Source organism: Chiloscyllium punctatum, chromosome 3, assembly GCF_047496795.1.
Source record: "Chiloscyllium punctatum isolate Juve2018m chromosome 3, sChiPun1.3, whole genome shotgun sequence".
Taxonomy (NCBI): Eukaryota; Metazoa; Chordata; class Chondrichthyes; order Orectolobiformes; family Hemiscylliidae; genus Chiloscyllium; species Chiloscyllium punctatum.
Window position 1 is genome coordinate 42,390,195 of NC_092741.1, and position 22,662 is coordinate 42,412,856.

The window sequence follows — 22,662 nt, forward strand, 5'->3', positions numbered from 1 at the left end:
TCAACAAAGCATGTCTCTTTTTCAGCAATGTTCAAGTTCTGTACTGCCAAATAGCTAACTGTAGATTTAGCATGATCTTTTCCATAGAAACTTTCTCCAAGTCAGTTTAGAACAAAATCAGACTTAATAAAGCACCGAATGAGGCAATTCTGTTTATGATGTTTATGCATAGCAATTCAGTCAGTCAAATTCCACTATTCTATCCCCATTGTTTTTTAAATCAATGTGTTCAGATCTGTCATAGACTTGTACAGTCATACAGCATGGAAACAGACCCCACAGTACAACCAGTCCTTGCTAAACATAATCTCAAACTAAACTAGTCCCACCTGCCTGCTCCTGTCCCATATCCCTCCATTTTTTTCTGATTTATGTAGTTATCCAAATGTCTTTTAAACATTTTAATTGTGCCCACATACTCGACATCCTCAGGAAGTTCATTACACATGTGGATCACCCTCTGTGTAAAAGATTTGCCCCTCATATCTTTTGTAAATCTCTCTCCTCTCACCTTAAAAATGTGCCACCTTGTCTTAAAATCCCCCATCCTAAGGGAAAGACACCTACCATTAACCCTATCTATACCCTTCCTGATTTTATAAACTTCTATAAGGTCACTCGTCAACTTCCTACGCTCCAGTGAAAAGCCTATCCAGCCTGTCTTTATAATTCAAACTTTCCATACCCAGCAACATCTGGGTAAATCTCTTCTGAACCTTTTCTAGCTTAATAATATCTTTCCTATAATTAGGCAACACTTCTGGAATAAGCAGGATTATGAACCTGAATTCTCCTCATTTAAGAGATAGGAACACTGACACTGTTCCACAAGAAGGCTATCCCATAGCCCTGTAACTTTATTTTCCTCAGGTGCTTATCCAATTTCCTTAAGAAATTATTCAAAGCCTCTGCTTCCACCACCTTCATGAGCATCAGGGTCTTGGATATTATTACTCACTGCACAAAATGTCATTTTCCACATTCCCATTGTATCTCTTCCCCAAACCATTATTTTGGGTTTTTTAGTCTTTGTATCATTAGCAAATTGAATTAGATTTTCCTTGCCTATCTAATGTAAGCCTGTCAGACTTTGGAAATGTAAGTAAAATTTCAAGATTATACATACACGACATAATGAAAAGTGTTCCTAGCACTGACCCTTGAGGAACACCACTGTCTGCCTTCCTCCAGTCTGAAAGATATCCACTTACCATGACTCACTCAGCAGAGTTCAGTCCTCATGATGCAGGTCTTGCCCCTTGTTTAGAAAACCTGCAGGAGCTCCACATTGCCTTTCCATGGTAGGCCTGATGCAACAGATAAGAAAGCAACTAATTGGACAGCATCCGGCCTGCACTGAATAAATGTCTTAGTCAATCTTCACATTGAAATAGATGGGTGGAAACGTTAGGGCTGAGGGCTGTAAAATATTAGAAGAAATTAACATTCATAGAGAGGAGGTACAAAAATGTTTAGCAGCCGAAGAAATGGATAAATCCACAGGCCTGACTGAGATGTATCCCAGGCTGTTGTGAGAAGCAAGGGAGGAGAATTCTTGGGTCCTCACAGTAATTTTCAAATCCTGTTAGCCTCATGTGAAGTGCCAGAAGACTGGATGACTGCTAAAATATCATGTTATTAAAAGAAGGAGGAAGGGTTAAACCAGGAAATTAGAGACTAGTCAATCTAACCTCTGTGATGGGGAAGTTAAAGAGATTTGTGAGGGACATTTGAAAAGACTACGATTAATCAGGGATAGTCAGCACAAATTTTGATTAGTTTACCGACAGTGTGGAAACAGGCTCTTCAGCCCAACAAGTCCACATTGACCCTCCAAAGAGTAACCCACCCAGACCCATTTCCCTCTGACTAATGTACCTAGCAATTTAGCCTGGCCAATTCACCAGAACTGCACATCTTTGGATTTTGGGAGGAAACCAGAGCACCTGGAGAAACCCATGCGGAAACGGGAATGAGCAAACTCCTCACAGTCACCCAAGGCTGGAATTGAACCTGGGTCCCTGGTACTGTGAGGCAGCAGTGCTAACCACTGAGCCACCGTGCCACCCCTTCTTTTAAACTGTCTACACTGATCCTCCGAAGAGTAACCTGCCCAGACCCATTCCCCTACTGCTCTACATTTACCCCAGACTAATACACCTAACCTACACATCCCTGAACACTTTGGCAAAACTATGAGCCACCATGCTGCCCCTTTTTTAAGGAATGTTTTGTGGAGATCACCAGAAGCATTAATGATGATAGTGCATTTGATGTGGTAGGACCCTAGAAAGTACTGATAATCAAAAGGACTTTGGTGTGCATATCCATAGGTTCCTGAAGGTAGCAGGCAGGTACATAAAGTGCTTAAAAACAATATGAAATACTTGCCTTTATTAGTCAGGCATCGAATAATAAAGCCGGGAGGTTATATTGAAATTGTATAATACACTGCCTCAACCACAACAAAAGTAATGTGTACTTCTGGTCACCACATTATAGAAAGATAATGATTGCACCTTAGAGATAGATCAGAGGAGACTTACCAGCTTGTTGCCTGGGCTGGAAGGTCTTTGCTATAGGAAAGTTTGAGTAGGCTGGGGTTCTTTTACTTGGAGCAGTGAAGATCGAGAGGGAATATGGTGGAGATCTATAAGATTATGAGAGGTATAAATAGGGTAGATAGGAAGGCATTTTTTCCATTGGTAGAAGGGTCAGTAAGTAGAGGGCAAACATTTAAAGTAAGAGGCGGAAGGCTAAGAACAGAGATGAGGAGAAACGTTTTCACCAGGTAGCAGGGTCTGGAACTCACTGCCTGAAAGAGTAGCTGAGTTATAAACTCTTGAAGGATTTAAGTAGGATTTTGAGATTCGCTTGCATTACCATAGCTTCCAGGGGTATGATCCGAAAGCTGGAAAATGGGATTAGTGCAGTCAGATCTTTGTAAACTGGCACAGAAGCAATGGGCAAAAAGGCCTTCTTCTGCGTTGTAAACATCTTTGAGCCTGGGATGGAAATTTGGTCCCTGAGAGCTGCCAGTGAATAGTACCCACAACCATGTGCACTGAGGGGTTTGGGCAGGATTGGCTTGCAGGGAGGGTGGCAGAAGAACAAGGCTGTGGCTGTCAGTGCCCTCCAAGCCCCACACCCTTACCATCCCATCCTTCCCGATGCTGGGTCCTTCATTGGGTACTGTGTGCCAGTGATCCAAGGACTCCCTTCGTAAGTAAAGGATTTGCTGTGTCACTTTCTAAGGGCGAAGAAGGCCTGTTCTTGCCCAATAAACACCTGACCATTAATTCTTGGTATGTTTGGGGATCATTGATTTGAAGTAGCCTGTAAGGAAGCCAAACTGCCACCAGTGAACAGAATTCCAACATCAGGACTTTCTTACCCCGCACTAAATGCAGCTATATTTCTTGCCATCAGGAGTCAGATGTGCAGCCTCCCACATGATACTCTGGGATTTCCCACCATCTTGCCAGTACCAAAGGCTTTGAGTAAATTCTGCCCACTATTTTCTGCCCCAACCTAATTTATTATCCACGTAGACTTTTGCCCCCATCATGGCTGCTTCCACAGCCACTTCCGCCCCTCACAATTCCTCACGCACCACAGGTGACATCACTTCCGCCCCTCACATCATTGCTGATGTCACACGCTCAGTGACTTCCGCCCCCCCCCACTGCCATGTTTGCCAACACTTCTGCCCCCACCAACGCCACTCACCTGCATTCTGCTGACACGCGCCCCCCACAGATCCCACTGTCACCATCCCCATCCCCCAGAACCCTGAGGGGACCATCCCTGCTCATGACTCCTCCCCACCACCACACCCACTCCAGTTACTGGCTCCACCCCCCACTCCCAGCTCCACACCCACACCAGATCCCAGCTCCCAGCCCTGCCGAGTTTTCACCATTCCCCCTGACCTCCCCCTCACTGAGGACGAACGATCAGTCCTCAGCAAAGGACTCACCTTCATCCCCCTCCGCCCACGCATCAATGAATTTAATACATGCCGTGACGTCGAACACTTCTCCCGCCGCCTCCACCTCCAAGCTTACTTTCACAGTCAGAACTTCCCCCCACTTTCCGAGGACCCCTTTGCTCACCTCCACACACTGCATCCACCTGGACACTCCGCACTGGTCTATTACCTGCCCTCGACCTCTTCATTTCCAACTGCTGCCGGGACTTTAACCACCTCAACCTGTCTACCCCCCTCCCCCACTCCAACCTCTCATCCTCACAACGAGCAGCCATCCAATCCCTCTGCTCCAATCCCAACCTCACCATCAAGCAAGCAGATAAAAGGGGCGCAGTGGTAGTCTGGCGCACTGACCTCTACACCGCTAAAGCCAAACGCCAACTCGAGGACCCCTCTCCCTACCGCCTCCTCGACCATGACCCCACCCGCTATCACCAAACCATTATCTCCCAGACCGTACAGAACCTCATCACCTCAGGAGATCTCATAGTCCGGGAACCCCGCACTGCCCGGTTCGACCTCCTTCCCAAGATCCACAAGCCTGACCACCCTGGCAGACACATTGTCTCAGCATGCTCCTGCCCCACTGAATGTATTTCTACCTACCTCCACATTGTCCTATCCCCCCAAGTCCAGGAACTCCCCACATACGTTCGAGACACCACCCACGCCCTCCACCTCCTCCAAGACTTCCGTATGCCCAGCCCCCAATGCCTCATCTTCACCATGGATATCCAATCCCTCTACACCTCCATCCACCATGACTAGGGCCTCCAAGCCCTCCGTTTCTTCCTCTCTCGACGTCCCCAACAGTCCCCTTCCACCGACACTCTCATTCGTCTGGCCGAACTGGTCCTCACCCTTAACAACTTCTCCTTCGAATCCTCCCACTTCTTCCAGACCAAAGGGGTAGCCATGGGCACCCATATGGGCCCCAGCTATGCCTGTCTCTTTGTTGTCTACGTAGAACAGTCCATCTTCTGTAATTACACCGGCACCACTCCCCACCTCTTTCTCCGCTACATTGATGACTGCATTGGCGCCACCTCGTGCTCCCGCGAGAAGGTTGATCAATTCATTAACTTCACCAACACATTCCACCCTGACCTTAAATTTACCTGGACCATCTCTGACAGCTCCCTCCCTTTCCTGGACCTCTCCATCTCCATTAATAACAACCGACTTGACAACGATATTTTTTACAAACCCACCAACTCCCACAGCTACCTGGATTATACCTCTTCCCACCCTACCTCCTGCAAAAATGCCATCCCATATTCCCAATTCCTCCGCCTCTGCCGTATCTACTCCCAGGAGTACCAGTTCCACCCCAGAACACACCAGGTGGCCTCCTTCTTTAGAGACTGCAATTTCCCTTCCCACGTGGTTAAAGATGTCCTCCAATGCATCTCGTCCACATCCCGCACCTTCACCCTCAGACCCCACCCCTCCAACCGTAACAAGGACAGACCCCCACCTGGCGCTCACCTTCCACCCTACCAACCTTCGCATAAACCAAATCATCCGCCGACATTTCCGCCACCTCCAAATGGACCCCACCACCAGGGATATATTTCCCTCCCCACCCCTTTCCACCTTCCAAAAAGACCATTCCCTCCGTGACTACCTGGTCAGGTCCATGCCCCCCTACATCCACCCTCCCATCCTGGCACCTTCCCCTGCCACCACAGGAATTGCAAAACCTGCGCCCACACCTCCTCCCTCACCTCCATCCAAGGCCCCAAAGGAGCCTTCCACATCCATCAAAGTTTTACCTGCACATCCACTAATATCATTTATTGTATCCGTTGTTCCCGATGCGGTCTCCTCTACACTGGGGAGACTGGACACCTCCTAGCAGAGCGCTTTAGGGAACATCTCTGGGACACCTGCACCAATCAACCCCACCGCCCTGTTGCCCAACATTTCAACTCCCCTTCCCACTCTGCCGCGGACATGGAGGTCCTGGGCCTCCTTCACCACCATTCTCTCACCACCCGACGCCTGGAGGAAGAACGCCTCATCTTCCGCCTCGGAACACTTCAACTCCAGGGCATCAATGTGGATTTCAACAGTTTCCTTATTTCCCCTTCCCCCACCTCACCCCAGTTCCAAACTTCCAGCTCAGCACTGTCCCCATGACTTGTCCTACCTGCCTATCTTCTTTTCCACCTATCCACTCCACCATCCGCCCTGACCTATCATCTTCATCCCCTCCCCACTCACCTATTGTACTCTATGCTACTTTCTCCCCACCCCACCCTCCTCTCACTTATCTCTTCACCTCTCTGCCTGTATTCCTGATGAAGGGCTTTGGCTTGAAATGTCGATTTTACTGCTCCTCGGATGCTGCCTGAACTGCTATGCTTTTCCAGCACCACACTAACGTAGACATTTCCATGCCTATTCATGAACCTTGGTTTTGTTAATCAGCTATTTCTGTAGTACTCCTAATGTCTGTAAACGTTTTTCCTGCTTATTGTTTCTAAAATATCTTATCACCACTGAAAACTGACCAGCATCTCTCCATATCTGGACAAGATTATCTTAGAGTTTTAGGAGAAAGTGAGGACTGCAGATGCTGGAGTCCAGAGTTGAAAAATGTGGTGCTGGAAAAACACAGCAGGCCAGGCAGCATCCGAGGAGCAGGAGATTCGACATTTCGGGCATAATCCCTTCTTCAGAGTTTTACTCTTGTTGCTGTTCTACCAAGCTAAATCTCTTTTAAAAAAACTGTACCATCCAATTCTTCACTTCTAAAAAGAGGTTAAGGTGTATCTTTCATCAGAACCAATTGATCAACTAATTAAACTTCCCAGCAAAATACAGTTGAATATTTTAAAATGAAGCTTATTGTTTAAACTGACCATTGCTTTATATTCAGTAATAATTCAGCAGTACAAGTGTGATTGCACCTAAAATGAATTTATTTCATTACTTAACATATAAAAGTTTGTTTAAAAAAAGATAAAATGGAATAAACCAGACAATTTATATCTAACAAAAACTTAATGTTTTGAGACAAATAGTAACATATATTCCATTAACACCAAAATCGCTCCGTTATAGATCCCAAAAAACATCCCTTGAACATTATTCATACCAATGAAAATTGCCTTTCTAACACCTCTATAGACTTAATTTAACTCACTTCCAGTCTGGAAAATCTGATAATGTTTTTTTGGACCTTTCATACAGCTGATCTTAAATATTGTCAGTTTCAAGTAACCTCTTCAGGGTTTTATCCAAACACTCCAGGTCTGAAACAATTGCTAAATTTTTTACTCTAAGGCAATCTGTTTTATCCTTTTCTCAGGAGGGACTACCTTACGTACCCATCTTTATCAAAGATTTCTGCAGAATTGCCCAAACTGAAATTAAAGCTAAATCTTTTATTTCCTAGTTTAGGGTATTTCCTCTAAATGTGAAAAAAATGTCCTGAAACTTGCATCAGAAAACTTAAGATACTCATTCATAACCTAATGTAAACAAAAACCCATCAGTCCTGCGAGAGGCTACCTTTCTCACACTATTTAAAATGGAATCGCCACAGTTACAAAATACTTATAAATTAATTATTAAACTTTTCAGGCTCACAGAAAAACCCATATGTTATTGATTCAAATATCCTAACTTAAAAACAAACTATATTAAAACATATGTAAATCACACACTCGACATCACAATGCGCCTCAATCATCTGGAGCAAATAGCGTCAAGAATGGTAGAATCTAGGCCTCCTGTACCTCCTCCATATCTTGAGGAGATCTTCAGCTGGGACTTCTTCGTGTGAAGGCTGTTTGACCACCACCAGCACTGGGGCTATTCCTGGACTTGCTGGCACATATCCTCCTCAATCTTTCAGTGCCTTTAATGCACTGCATCCACAGTGATGATGACCCTGCTGTGCTGGTCACAGTTCTAATAAACCTGGTTTGGAGAATTCAGAAACAGAATAGGTCAGTAATATAAGCAGTCATTATTTGCAGCAGACACTGAGAAGGCTGAAGCATTTGCAACAATCTTCAGCCGCAAGTGCTGAGTGGATGATCTATCTCGGTCTTCTGCAGAGATCCCTAGCATCACAGGTGCCAATTCGAGTCAACCTATATGGCATCACAAAACAGCTAAAGTCTCTGGATACTGCAGGCCTTGGGCCCTAACAACATTCTGGTAATAGTACTGAAGACTTGTCCAGAACTTGTCGCACTGCTCACCAAACTGTTTGAGCTGTGTTATAGCACAGTCATCTACACAACATTCCTATTGGCATGTGGATAAGTGCTCAGGTTTATTCTGTGCATAATAAACAGGACAAATCCAGTCTGACCAACAACTGCCCTTCAGTCTACTTTTGATTATCAGTAAAGTGATTAATGGTGTCATCAAATACTTAATAATAACTTGATCATTGACCCCCAGGTTGGAGTCTGCTAGGGTCAATCAGCCCCGACTTCATTACATTGGTTTAAAATGGACAGAAACGAATTCCAGAGGTGAGGTGAGAGTGACTGCCCTTAACACTAAGGCAACATTTGACCAAGTGTGGCATTAAGGTACTCTAGCAAACTGAAGTCAATCAAGATCAGGGGAAATACACCACTAGTAGAGAAATATTTAGCACAAAGTTTATGGTTGTTGGATATCAGCCATCTTAGTCCCAAGTCACCAAGGAGTTCCTCAAGAGACTGTCCAGCAATCTTCAGCTGTTTCATAAATGGCCTTCCACTCACCATAAGGTCAGAAGTCGGAGTATTTGTTGATGTTTACACAAAGTTTAGCACCATTCATGGCTCCCCAGATACTGAAGTAATCCATGTCCAAATGCAGCAAGACCAGGACAACACCCTGGCTCGGACTGAAAAGTGGCAAGTAATATTTGCACCATACAAATGCCAGGTAATGATCATCAACAAGAGAGAATCTAACCATCACCCTTGATGTTTGATGGCCTTACCATCAATGAGACTCCACTGTCAACATACTGGAGTTGCTGTTGACAAGAAATTGAATTGAACTAGCCATACAAATACAGTGGTTACAAGCGCAGGTCAGAAGCTAGGAACCTTACAGTGAGTAGCTTACCTCCTGACTCCCCAAACTCTGTTTACAATCTACAAGATACAAGTCAGGTATCTTATTGCCTTGATGAGTGGAGCCCAAATAACAGTTAAGAAGCTTGAAATCATCCAGGACAATACAATCTACTTGATTGGCACCACATTCACAAACATTCATTCCCTTCACCACCAACAGGTAGTAGCAGCAGTGTGTACTGTCTATAAAATGCATTGGCAGAACATCACCAAGGCTCCTTAGGTAGCACCTTCCAAACTCACAAGTACTTCCACCTTGAAAGACAAGGGCAATACATACATGGGAACAAGACCAACTGAAAGTTCCCCTCCAAGCTACTCATCATCCTGACTTGAAAATATATCACTGCTCCTTCAGTGTTGCTGGGGTCAAAGTTGCGGAAGTCTCTTCCAAATGGCATTGTTGGTCTACATAGTAGTTCAGCATGACAGCTCACCCTCACCATCTCGAGGAAATAGAGATGGACAATAAATGATGGCCTGGCCAGTAACACCCACATGCCATAGATGAATGAAAGAAACACAAATTACAGTTCAACTACAATGGGATATGGAAACATGGAGGGCCAGGTATTGCCTGAACATGGACCTTGACATAGTATCTTATCCCAATATATGACCTACAAGCTATGGTGTGCAAATACAGTAGGAGGTTTTAAGTACTGAAGAATTACTGAAACCTTGTCCCTCCCCTCCACTTCACCAAGCACATAACCCAAGAAAGGCAGCATTAAAGAGTATGCCACAAATAATTGGACTTAAAAGTGAGCGGGAATCAGTTCCATGCCCTCGTGTAGCCTACTGAGACTTTGAATTGTTATGAATTGTGTCCTGCAGTTGAAATCCTGTGATTGCTTCTGCTTCACAGAGATGACTGTGACCAGTTTGTAATGTTCAAAGACATGGTCAAGCTTGCTTGTAACAAGGATTTTTAACCCACAGAGTTGGATACTACATGTGTTTCACATATACTTACCATGGTTTCAGATGTTTTGAACCTGTCCTGAGTAAGGCATTGAAAGGTCTTAGATTTCACTCAAGTAGAGACCACAGCTGAAATGAAAGAAAAATCTTACTCCATCCAGTGGAGTCCACCCAGGCTGACCACAGGCAATTCCCATTTCCACTATGCATTTGCAGTTTGGTTGCACTTCACAGAATGAGTTGCAAACTCAGCTTGGTAATCTAGGGATGATGAAGGGCTTTTGCCCGAAACATTGATTTCGCTGCTCGTTGGATGCTGCCTGAACTGCTGTGCTCTTCCAGCACCACTAATCTAGTATTTGCTTTCTAGCATCTGCAGTCATTGTTTTTACCTCCTTGGTAATCTAGGGCCCCCTCAAACTTCATATTCCTTTCTTTGCATTTCCTATAAACTCCAACTGTATCCCCCCATTGAGGACAGGGTGGTGGTGACTGTCAATGCAGTAACCCATGTTGCCCAATCTACTACCATCTCTCAGCCTTGTGTGTTCAGTTGTCTCTCTTCACAATATTGCCACTTCTGTGTACCAGCATGCTGCCTCCAAACCTCATAACAACTTGTTCAACTTCCCTATCACAATGGGGACCCCTGATAAACCGCACCCCACCCCCAACTTTCAGTGAGCTGATTCCCCTGCCCTGTTTGTGGCTGACTTGGAAAGACCCCTCACTGATAACTGTGTAACTCCCCAAATAACTAATATTAGGACTGATTGTACAGGACCTCACTGGACTGTAGTGATAAGGACTCCCTGAACATCCCAAATGGCAATAAGCTGCTGATGCATGCTGAAGGTGTGATTTGACATAGGATAGTGCTACACAACAACATGTCTACCCCCTTGACTGATCACTGATGACAACTATGATAAGCTACCTGACTTTATGCTAAGTGGAAAGACAAGTCAGAACTACTGGAAGCTCTTAAATGGCAAAGCAGAAATGCTGTGAGAATCCATGTACAAGCAAAGTCAGTGAGCACTAAGAGAGCAAATGGACAGCCCTGAGATATGTGCTTGACCCTGTGCATGAAGTGGCATGGTACCAGATCCTAAGTGAATTATTGACATGGTGAACTATATTCTAAATATGTTGGAGATGTGCCGAGATGATATGTTGAGGATGGTGGATGGAGGATGCCAACCTCTATGGACAAGCTGTATAGGCAATCAGTCCCTCTGAAGCCTACTCTGCAATGTTGAGGACTGCTGATGAAGGTTGAGGCTGGGGAAGTAAGTGGTGAGCTAGAACTGCCAGATACTCACTCTGACTTTCATGTTGGGAATTGTTGCCTTATAATTTCTCTCTACCATATGGGAGAATAGGAGATTGCATGTAAAATGAGATGAGATTTGATACTAATCAGATGTAAATGTACAACAATAGGCCTGTCAGAGCAAAATTCTCATCTTATTCAACTCCTGAGATTTTTTTTTTCTCAATATCTACTTTCCCAAGTTGCCATTTCTGATATCAGTCAGCGTTTAGGGTGATTCAGTCTGTAATTTATTCTTATTTGATTCACCACAAAATCAATGGAATTACTAAAAGAATTTGCATATTTTGTGTTGCTTGACTATAGTTTATTTATCAAACTACAAAGGTGACCACTGAAGAAACATGCCAACAAAATTTGCCAGGCATGCAAAATACGTGACTCAAGAATGCCTGTGGCTGACATTTTTCAAATGAAGCAACTTTTGATAAAAGTGCTATTAATGGGGAATGAATTTATTTTTAAATAAACAAACTTTTTTTTTCGTTAGTTAAGCAAAGGAACTTCAATTCAACCTATCCTTGATATGCACCAAAATGTCTTCCCTGTTATCCACCGCAAGTACGTGTATTACTTTGTTACCAAGGAGAACAGAAACAAATTCATGGCAAATCCTTTCAAGTATATTTCCCAGACTAAACCTAGGCCTGTTATACCCATCAAGATTGCCATTTTAGGACCACCAAAATCTGGGAAAAGTACAGGTAGGTAAAGATTTCAGAACTGTGATTTTTATTTTATGTATCTTTAAATAAATCATCTATCCATTGACCTAACTGTATGTATCATACCAGATTATGCAATCTACTGCAAATGAATGTATTTTACACTCAACAACAGCTTACATTAATATAGTGTCTGTAATGTAATGAAACATTTGAAAGCACTTCAGAGGAGCATTATGAAACAAAGTGTGATACTGACCAACATAAGAAGAATGCTTACATGTTATGCATACAAATTTTGAAGCAAAGTGGCACTCATAGCAGAGGACAAGCAGTGCTGACTTTCAGAGCTGTTATCCACAGGATATATAAAGCAGGAAATATAATTTAGATTTGTACAGAATTCAAACTCAAGTTGGTAAATACACATAGGACTGACTTGATGGTAGGAGACAGAGGGTAGTAATCGAGTGTTGCTTTTCAGACTGGAGGCCTGTGACCATTGGTGTGCCACTAGGATTGGTGCTGGGTCCACTGCTTTTCTTCGTTTATATATGTATGATTTGGATGTGAATGTAGGAGGCATGGTCAGTAAGTTTGCAGATGACTTATTTTAATGGTGTTGTAGTGGACAGTGATGAAGATCAGTTCAGAGTACAACAGGACCTTGATCAGATGGGCCAATGGGCCAAGGACTGGCAGGTGGAGTTTAATTTTGATAAACTTGTGGTGTTGAATTTTGGTAAGGCAAACCAAGGCAGGACTTACACAATTTATGACATGGCCATGGGGATTGTTGCCGAACAAAGACGTTTAGGGGTGCAGATGCATAGTTCCTTGAAAATGGAGTCTCTGGTTAGACAGGGTGGTGAAGAAGGCATTGCCTTCATTGGTTAGAATATTGCGTATAAGAGTTGGGACCTCATGCTGCAGCTGTATAGGATATTGGTGAAGCCACTATTAGAATTTAGTGTACAATTTTGGTTGTCCTTCTATCAGAAGGATGTCATTAAACCTGACAGGGTGCAGAAAAGATTTGCAAAGAAGTTGGCGGGATTGGAGAGTTTAATCTATAGGGAGAGTTTGAACAGTCTGGGATGTTTTTCCCTTGAGCGTCAAATGTTGAGGGGGTGACATTATAGAGGTATATAAAACCATGAGGGGCATAGGTAGGGTAAATAGCCAAGGTCTTTTTCCAAGGGTTGGGGAGTCCAAATCTGCAGGAATAGTTTTAAGGTGAGAGAGTAAAGTTGGAAAAGGACCTGAGGGATAACTTTTTCGTGCAGAGGATGGTGCTGGTATGGAAAGAGCTGCCAGTAGTGGTAGTGCAGGTGGGTACAATTATAACATTTAAAAGGCATTTGGATGGGTATATGAATAGGAAGGGTTTAGAGGGATTTGGGAGTAGAGTGGTGCTGGAAAAGCACAGCAGTTCAGGCAGCATCCGAGAAGCAGGAAAATCAACGTTTCAGGCAAAAGCCCTTCATCAGGAATACAGGCAGAGTGCCTGAAGGGTGGAGAGATAAATGAGAGGAGGGTGGGGGTGGAGAGAAAGTAGCAAAGAGTACAATAGGTGAATGGGGGTGGGGATGAAGGTGATGGGTCAGGGAGAAGGGTGGGGGAAGGTAGCAACGAGTACAATGGGTGGATGGGAGTGGGATGAAGGTGATAGGTCAAAGAGGAGGGTGGAGTGGATAGGTGGAAAAGAAGATAGGCCGGTAGGACAGGTCATGGGGACAGTGCTGAGCTGGAAGTTTGGAACTGGGGTGAGGTGGGGGAAGGGGAAATGAGGAAACTGGTGAAGACCACATTGATGCCCTGGGGTTGAAGTGTTCCAAGGCGGAAGGTGAGGCGTTCTTCATCCAGGCGTTGGGTGGTGAGGGAGCGGCGGTGAAGGAGGCCCAGGACCTCCATGTCCTCGGCTGAGTGGGAGGGGGAGTTGAAATGTTGGGCCACAGGGCAATGTGGTTGATTGGTGTGGGTGTCCCGGAGATGTTCCCTAAAGTGCTCTGCTAGGAGGCGTCCAGTCTCCCCAATGTAGAGGAGACCACGTCGGGAGCAACAGATACAATAAATGATATTGGTGGATGTGCAGGTAAACCCTTGATGGATGTGATAGGCTCCTTTAGGGCCTTTGATGGAGGTGAGGGAGGAGGTGTGGGCGCAGGTTTTGCAATTCCTGTGGTGGCAGGGGAAGGTGCCAGGATGGGAGGGTGGGTTGTTGGGAGGCATGAACCTGACCAGGTATTCATGGAGGGAATGGTCTTTGTGGAAGGCGGAAAAGGGTGGGGATGGAAATATATCCCTGGTGGTGGGGTCCGTTTATAGGTGGCGGAAATGTCGTTGGATGATTGGGTTTATGCAAAGGTTGGTAGGGTGGAAGGTGAGCACCAGGGGGGTTCAGTCCTTGTTATGGATGGAGGGGTGGGGTCTGAGGGCGGAGGTGCGGGATGTAGACGAGATGCATTGGAGGGCATCTTTAACCACGTGGGAAGGGAAATTGCGGTCTATAAAGAAGGAGGCCATCTGGTGTGTTCTGTGGTGGAACTGGTCCTCCTGGAGCAGATACGGTGGAGTCGGAGGAATTGGGAATATGGGATGGCATTTTTGCAGGAGGTAGGGTGGGAAGAGGTGTAATCCAGGTAGCTGTGAGAGTTGGTGGGTTTGTAAAAATGTCGGTGTCAAGTCGGTCATCATTAATGGAGATGAAGAGGTCCAGGAAGGGGAGGGAGGTTGTCAGAGATGGTCCAGGTAAATTTAAGGTCAGGGTGGAATGTGTTGGTGTAGTTGATGAATTGAGCAAAGTGCTGGCAAATGGGACTAGATTAATTTAGGATATCCGGTTGGCATGGACAAGTTGGACTGAAGGATCTGTTTCCATGTTCTATCACTCCATGACTATGATTGAGAGAATGAAATAATTGACAGACAAAATTATTTTTCAGAATATACGGATAAATATATTTTCTATCTATCATTTATGGTGTTAAAAGCACATCTAATTTTGACTACAATAGCCCTAACTCTCTCATCCATTTTATGTTTGGAACTGCTGAATGTTAATCCTAAATTTATGTTCTTGCAGTTATCTCTTTTTTTTTAATCTGGTACAATGTGAACACAGGATATCTCTGACATTCGCTTCTGGACTTCCAGGTTTATCTGTGTTTGTGTGAATGCTGTAAATTACTATCAGGTTAATCCAATAAGAATACTGAATGCTGATAGCATCATCATTTTTATTCCAGAAAAATCCAAATCAGAATTACCCAAACTTTGTTGTGGTGATATTAATGGTTACATTTGTATGTGGAATCAGTGAGAAGGGCAAGATCGATGTAACATACATTTTTGACACTCACTTAACCATGCTGCTCAAAAAAAACTTTGTTTTAAAATCAATCTGTTCAGAGATTTTATGACATACATCTCGAACAGGAGGGACTTGAACCATGGCTTCTGGCTCATGGTTTACTGCACCACAAGAACGCTGTTCTACTCTTAGAAAATGGATGGATGCCCAAGATTCCTAAATCAGGCAATCATCCTCTTGGTCTCTTCAAGAAGGGTTGAAATGGCTGAATTGTTTTATGGAAGCTTGGAATTTCAAAGCTTCAAAGGGGCTGTTCAAAGGGAGAAAAATGGCCAACTAATTGAGTTTGTTTATGTTGAGTGTTGTTGGGCTTTCTATAACTGCAGTCCAAAACATAATTGGGCTTTTAACCAATCTGGAGTTTAACTGCAAGTTTTAAACACAAATCAAGAAATACAACATTTTCAGCCTCGAAATCATCAAATACACAGGAGGAGCCTGTGTTGTTTGGGCTATATAGAAAGGGCTTCAATGTTCTATCAGAACAAGCTAAGACAGTACTGTCATATGTGGGTATACGGTGGTGAACTTACAGTATCTGAACAGAACACAGATGTGTTAACAGTACAATAATGGGTAGATGGAGCCACAGAGTTCTATTCAGATTTAACCTTAAAAAAATGGCCAGCATTAAACCATGAATTGCTGGAGCGATTGTCGACTTTAAAAGTTGGAATTAAATGGTTAGGTCAACAATTATCAGAAAAATTCAACTTTTTGCTCCAATCATTTTTTCACTCAGAGAAAGGTGAATCTTTGGAATTATATGCACCAGGATGGTCAATTATGCTCAAGGCTGAGATTGATAGGTTTCTACATATTAAGTACATCAAGGGTCGTGAAGATGGTGCAGAAAAATTGTGTTAGTATAGAAGATCAGTTGTAATTAAATTGGATAAGGCAAGTGGTGAGTCTGCAGAGGAATATGGATAGGTGAAGCAAGTGAACAAAACCTAGCAGATGGAATATAATGTGGAAAAATGTAAGGTTATGCATTTTGGCAGAAAGAAATTGAATATTATTTAAATGGAGGAATTCTGCAGAAAGGTACAGAACAGAGAGATTTGGGAATTCTTGTATATATATCACAAAAAGCTAGCATTCACGTTCAGCAGGTCATCAGGAAGGCAAATGTAATGTCAGCCTTTATTTCAAAGGGAATGGAGAATTAAAGTAGGTAAGCTTTGCCAAAATTATATAAGACAGTAGTCAGACCATGGCTGGAATACTGTGAACAGGTTTGGACCCATTATCTAAGGAAAGATTCTGGAATTGGAGCAATCCAGAAAATGTTCACTAAACTGACACTGGAAATGGAGTTACTATATTATGAGGAGAGGTTGAGTAGGTTGGGTCTGTACTCATTGGAGTATAGACGATTATTGCAACAAAAAGTATTCTTAGGGAATTTGACAGGATTGTTGCCCCATGTGAGACAATCTAGGACTGGGGCATAATCTCAAGAATAAATTTAAGACAGAAATTAGGAGAAATTTCTTCTCCTACAGAGTAGTGAATTAGTGGAATTCTTTACTACAGAGGGCTGTTGAGATTGGGTCATTAACTATATTCATGATTGCTACTGACAGATTTTTAATCAGAAAGGGAGGAAAGGGTTATAGGGAAAAAGCAGGATAATGGTATGGAGGGTTAGCAGATCAGCCATGATCTTGTTGAATGGCAGAGAAGAGTCAATGTGCCTACTTCTGTTCCTTTGTCTTTTGGAATAGTAATGCAAGTTCAAAGGGCTGAATAACCCCGTCCTATTTCTGATTCTTAATTTCTTATCAACTATATCAATACATGCACAGGTTCATGTAAATTTACCTTTAATAACAATACTTCAGGAAAAATCATGAGTATTCCTTTGTTGTAATAACTATTGCTCCAAGGTGGTTACTGGCTTGTTTTGATTCTTCAGGAGATTTGTTTACTTAGCCTATTCCATATATTTACAGGATACACCTATTGTTTGTGTTACAGTGGCTAGGAGATTTGTCAGTGAGTTTGGAATTCTACGCATTTCAGCAGGAGAAGCTGTTCGCACCATTCTGGCCACTCAGAAGAAAACTGAGCTGGCTATTCACATTTTGAAACATCTGCAAAAAGGATTGGTAGTACCAGATGAATTTGTTATAAAATGTATTGAACTCAAACTAATGGATGTCATATGCAACACAAGAGGGTATGTTACAATTATTTTTAAATTCTATTCATCTATCTGAAAAAACCTTTCTTCTCATGTCACACTTTTGTATTAACATTTGTATTAAATGTTAAAAGTCCCATGTCAGCTTGCTCTGTTATACAGTAATTACTCAAGACAGGGCTATCCAAATTTTTCTTCTAAGGCTGAGAAATTTGTTTCTCAGATGTGACAGTTCTAAAATGACAAGTAGGAAATGTACAATACTTCTAAGTAAAAATAAACAAGAGGTTTCTTTTACGTCTGGGTAGGGATAAACAAATAATTTATGCACAGCACCTTTCACAACCACTGCATCTCTCAAAGCATCGAGTCATAGAGATGTACAGTATAAAAACAGACCCTTCAATCCAACTTGGCAATGCCAACCAGATGTCCTACATAAATCTAATCCCATTTGCCAGCATTTAGCTCATATCCTTCTAAACTCTTCCTATTCATATACCCATCCAGAGGCCTTTTAAATGTTGTAATTGTACCAGCCTCCACCGTTTCCACTGGCAGTTATTCCATACACATACCACCTTCTGTGTGAGAATGTTGGCCCTTAAGTTTCTTTTCCCTCTCACTTTAAACCTATGCCCCATAATTTTGGACTCCCCCACCCTTGGAAAAAGACCTTGCCTATTTAACCTATCCATGCCCCTCATGATTTTATAAACCTCTATAAGATCACTCCTCAGATGAAATTTTTGAAGTATGGTCACTGTTACGATGGAGGAAAGGCATCAGACAAATTGCACACATAATGCTTCTATAAATGACAGTGTGATAATGACCAGATAATTTGTTTCTGTGACAACAATTGAGGGCGAAATATTGGCCAGGACACTAGGGACAAACGCCACTGCTTTCATGCCACGGGATCTTTTACAATTACAGGGCTGTGCTTTAACATCTCTTCTAAAAGATGACATCTCTAACAGTCTAATAGTCTTCTAGTATTGCATTAATATGTTAGCCTAGGTTGTTAAAATTTAAGTCTTGGAGAAGGACTTAACCTCCAAAGGGGCAACCATATTATCACCTGAGCTAAGGCTGGTACAAGCAATTCAAGGTGACAAAAAGGACAAAGCAACTAGTGCTATCACAGTCAACACTAGTTGACAAAACCAGATCCTGATGGCCATTTCTAGTCATGACTACTGGTTCCAAGATCTCCTAGCCCGGACCTGACCAAAGTCTTGATCTGAGATTTTTGCCACTATCAGCACAACATCACCCCTCTATTCCAAACCCATGCCACTGATATCCTTTCTAAGTTACTTTATGTTTCACCTAGAATATAAGTAGCATATTATCAACTTAAATAACACTTTCTGGTTAATTTCAAACTTTTAATCAATTATCTTTATAAATTTTAATTTTACAGATTTGTCCTGGATGGCTATCCAGTGACCAGACAGCAAATAAATCTCATGAACAATTGTAAAATAATACCTGTTAAAATTATAGAACTGCAAGCAGATATAAAAGAGATTTTGAAAAGAGGTCTCATTGACAGCAAGTCACCAGACAGGTAACAAGCCGTACATGCTTTAGACACACAAATTACCTGTGACTACTCCTATGAAATGTCACCATAAATATTAAGTTGGGATAGAGTATTTGAAGTGTAGGGAATAGGAATTGGAATAAGCCAATCAGGGGCTTGACCTTGCTCCATCATTCAAATAGATCGTGGCTAATCTTCTATGTCAACACTATTTTCCTGCATTATTTTCAAATGACAAGAGATGGAACACACAGAAGGTCCAAAGATCATGAAGCAGAAGTTTGTAGTTCTGTTGGCATCAGGTCATTGCTAACCTGAAGGGAAATTAAGGTTAAACAAGAAAGACCCAATGTGTGCATTAAGCCTGAGATTCACACCTGGTTGAGGAATCAATTCTCCTCCGTCCGACAAGGCCTACTTCTCCCAAAGACATCTTTTCCTCAAGAGAGAGCCTATTTGATTACCCAGCTGCTGTGCTCAATGCCCTCTTTCTTAGTCACCACTTGCTGCTGGAGCTCCTGGAACAAATACTTCAGCTATCCTTCCTCAACATTTCCATCTGTATCTGGACTTCCTGTTACACAGAAATCCCTTGATATCTTTAATAGCTATAAATCTACTAATCTCTACCTTGTAAATACTCAATTATTAAGCTTTCACAGCCCCTTGGATGAAAATTCTGAAGATTTGTCACCCTTTGATGACAAGGTTCCTCCTCATTTCAACTTCAAATGTCGTAAATAGCTGATATTCTCCCAGTTCTAGATGTCCCAACCAGAGGAAACCTTCCTCCATCTCCACTGTCATGCCCTGTAAGAATTGTATATGCTTCACTGAGATCGCTCTTGTGGTAAACCCATGCATAGTCATTTCCTAAGTGTTCTGAACTAACTCCCTTCTTCAGGAGAACTGTTCCAACATCTGACTCCTGCCAGGTCTTGTGCAAACCAAAACTCAAAAGCCTTCCTATATGTTAGTTTTTATTAGCAAAACGTCAGTTCATGATTCCTCCAAATGAGATGCAAGCCAATGCCTTTCAACATTTGTCCTACTCTACAAACAGACTCTCATCTCCACCCCAAGAGGGCCCCAGTTACCTGTTCTAGGACACATATTGGTTTGAATACAAGGCTCCAAGAAGACAGAAGTTAATTATTAAACCACCTCATATACATAAACCAAAACAAGCATGCCATTCATTCAAAATCCAAACTCTGTAAAATAAATGTTTTAATATATAGTAATCACACACCTTACATCACAATAATCCTATTATTATTTCTAAATGTCCAGTTATCACATCATTTTAAATAGATTCTAGCCTTTTCCATACTACTGATATCATGTTATCAGATCTGAAATTTCCCACTTTCCCTAAATAATGAGATTACATTTGCTAACTTACAATCTATAGGAATTGTTCCACAATCTGTATAATTTTAGATGATGACCACAATGCACCTATTGTCTCAACTGCCAACTCTTTACATATTCTTGTTTGTAGACATCAGGTTAAGACGATTTATCATCTTTCAGTTCCATGTACTTCTTCAGTGTTACTTTTTTTATGAATAATAATTTATTTTAGTTCCTCTTTCTTACTAGTTCTTTGTGTTTCCAGTGCTTATGGGAGGTTTTACATACCTTCTTCTGCAACGGTAGACAAAGTAATTGCTTAGTATGTCTGCCATTTCCTTATTCCCCATTATAAATTTACATCTTTCTGCCTCACTGTGAGCCTGTATTTGTCTGGGTTAATTTTCTTTCCCTTCTAGCGTACCTACAAAGGCTTTTACAGTGGACTTTGATGTTTTTTTATTGGTTTGAGTTTATATTTTATGTCCTCTTTCCAAATCAGTTTATTAAATTTGCTGCAAACTAATATTCATTATTTGAATGCTAGTTTTTGCCCATCTGCCATGATAGCTTATAATGTTGCTTCCCAAACTACTGCCGCCAATTTTCACCCATCCCTTCCTACTTTCCTTTGTTTAGATTTAAATCCTAATTTCAGATTTAACCATGTCATTTTCAAACATAATGTGAATTTCTATTATATTGTGGTCACTCTTCCCTGGAGGATCCTTTACAACAAGATTCATAATCAATGCATTCCTAATGCACAAAAATAAATCTAAAAGATGCTTCTTCAACATATTGTTCTCAAAAACCATTTTGTGTCTATCATCCTCCACAGCATTTATGCTTTTTGCATTTATCCAATCAATATGTAGACTAAAGTCCCACATAATTCCTATTTTACCCTTGTTAGTTGATTTATAGAGTGCCTTATATTGTCATCTCTGTAAGGTGGTATATAAACAGATTTTACCAATGTTATCTACCTGTTGTTCCTTAGCTCTATTCAAACTGATTTTGCAACTTGATCTTTCAATTGAAGATCCTCAGTCATTCTTTTCTCGTTGCTGTTACTGTTTCACTGTAACTTTTACTAATAATGTTGAAACTGAGTTACAAAGCTTCGTAAACCTGCAGCCATGTTTTTGTAATACCTTCTGGATCATATTCATTTTTATCCAATTGTGCTATCAATTCATCTACCTTGTTGTGAATGCTTTGTGCATTCAGATAGAATTATTTTAGTTCTACATTTTTTATTATCTATGCAACCTCATAGGCCTAGCTATTGGTGCATTCTTAAGTTTGTATATCAGTCCCTTTCTGCTATGCTTAGGTTATCAATTCCTTTTTTGCTACCACGCTCTCTTGCTTGTCCTGTCTCTTTAATAACATCTTCCCACAATTGATCTCTCAGCTCTATTATTTATTTCAAACCCCTTTTTACCCTAGTTTTATAAATTGACAAGACCCTAGTCCTAGTATGTTTCAGATACACCTCCCAGCTTCCCATTTTTGTTGCCAATGTTCCATGAAACAGTTTTTCAGCTTACGTTTAACTCTCTAATATTATTTACTCTTCTCCAATTTTTTTCACAACTCAGGCAATAATCCAGAAATTATTACCTGAGAGTTTCAGCTTTCTAAATTTAGTTCCTAGCTGCTTGTACTGTCTATTCAGAATCTTATTCTGAGTTCTATCTATATTATTGGTACATATGTGAATCTTGACACTAGATCCTCCCCATCACACTGTAAGTTTCTCTCCAGCCCAGAACAGATGTGCCAAACCCTGATATTGGACAAGCAACCTAGCCTTCTGATATCTTGCTTTTGGCTTCTCAGAACTGTGTCCTGACTGTGGTATCACTACATTCCTTCAGTCTCCCCTGAAGTCTGTATAGCTTTCTATACCTTGCTGCCATGGTCAATTCACTTATTCACCCTACAGACCCATTTCTGTCTCTACAGGCTGCAGGAATCTTGAACCTGTTGGACAATTGCAAGGTCTCAGGACCCACCACTTTCTTGATCCCATACCACTCACATTATCTTGTCCCTAACCTTGCACCAAACCAAATGACACAATCTTAAGCAGTGTGACTGCCTTCCAGGATATTTACATAACTGTCCTCCTTATGATGTGTCACAGAGTCTGCAGTATAGTCTCCAGCACAATAACTCCGGACAGATGTTTGTTCAACTGCAGAAATTTGC

The 22,662-nt window shown here is 42.1% G+C and overlaps 1 protein-coding gene across 1 annotated transcript in view; it reads left to right on the forward strand.

Moving 5' to 3' along the window:
• The window catches only part of ak9 (adenylate kinase 9), a 267,579-nt gene that overhangs the window by 218,298 nt on the left and 26,619 nt on the right, over window positions 1-22,662 (forward strand). The window contains exons 29-31 of the mRNA XM_072552101.1: window positions 11,838-12,051; window positions 17,369-17,570; window positions 18,964-19,110. Coding sequence (XP_072408202.1) covers window positions 11,838-12,051; window positions 17,369-17,570; window positions 18,964-19,110 — 563 coding nt within the window. The remainder of the gene's footprint in view (window positions 1-11,837; window positions 12,052-17,368; window positions 17,571-18,963; window positions 19,111-22,662) is intronic.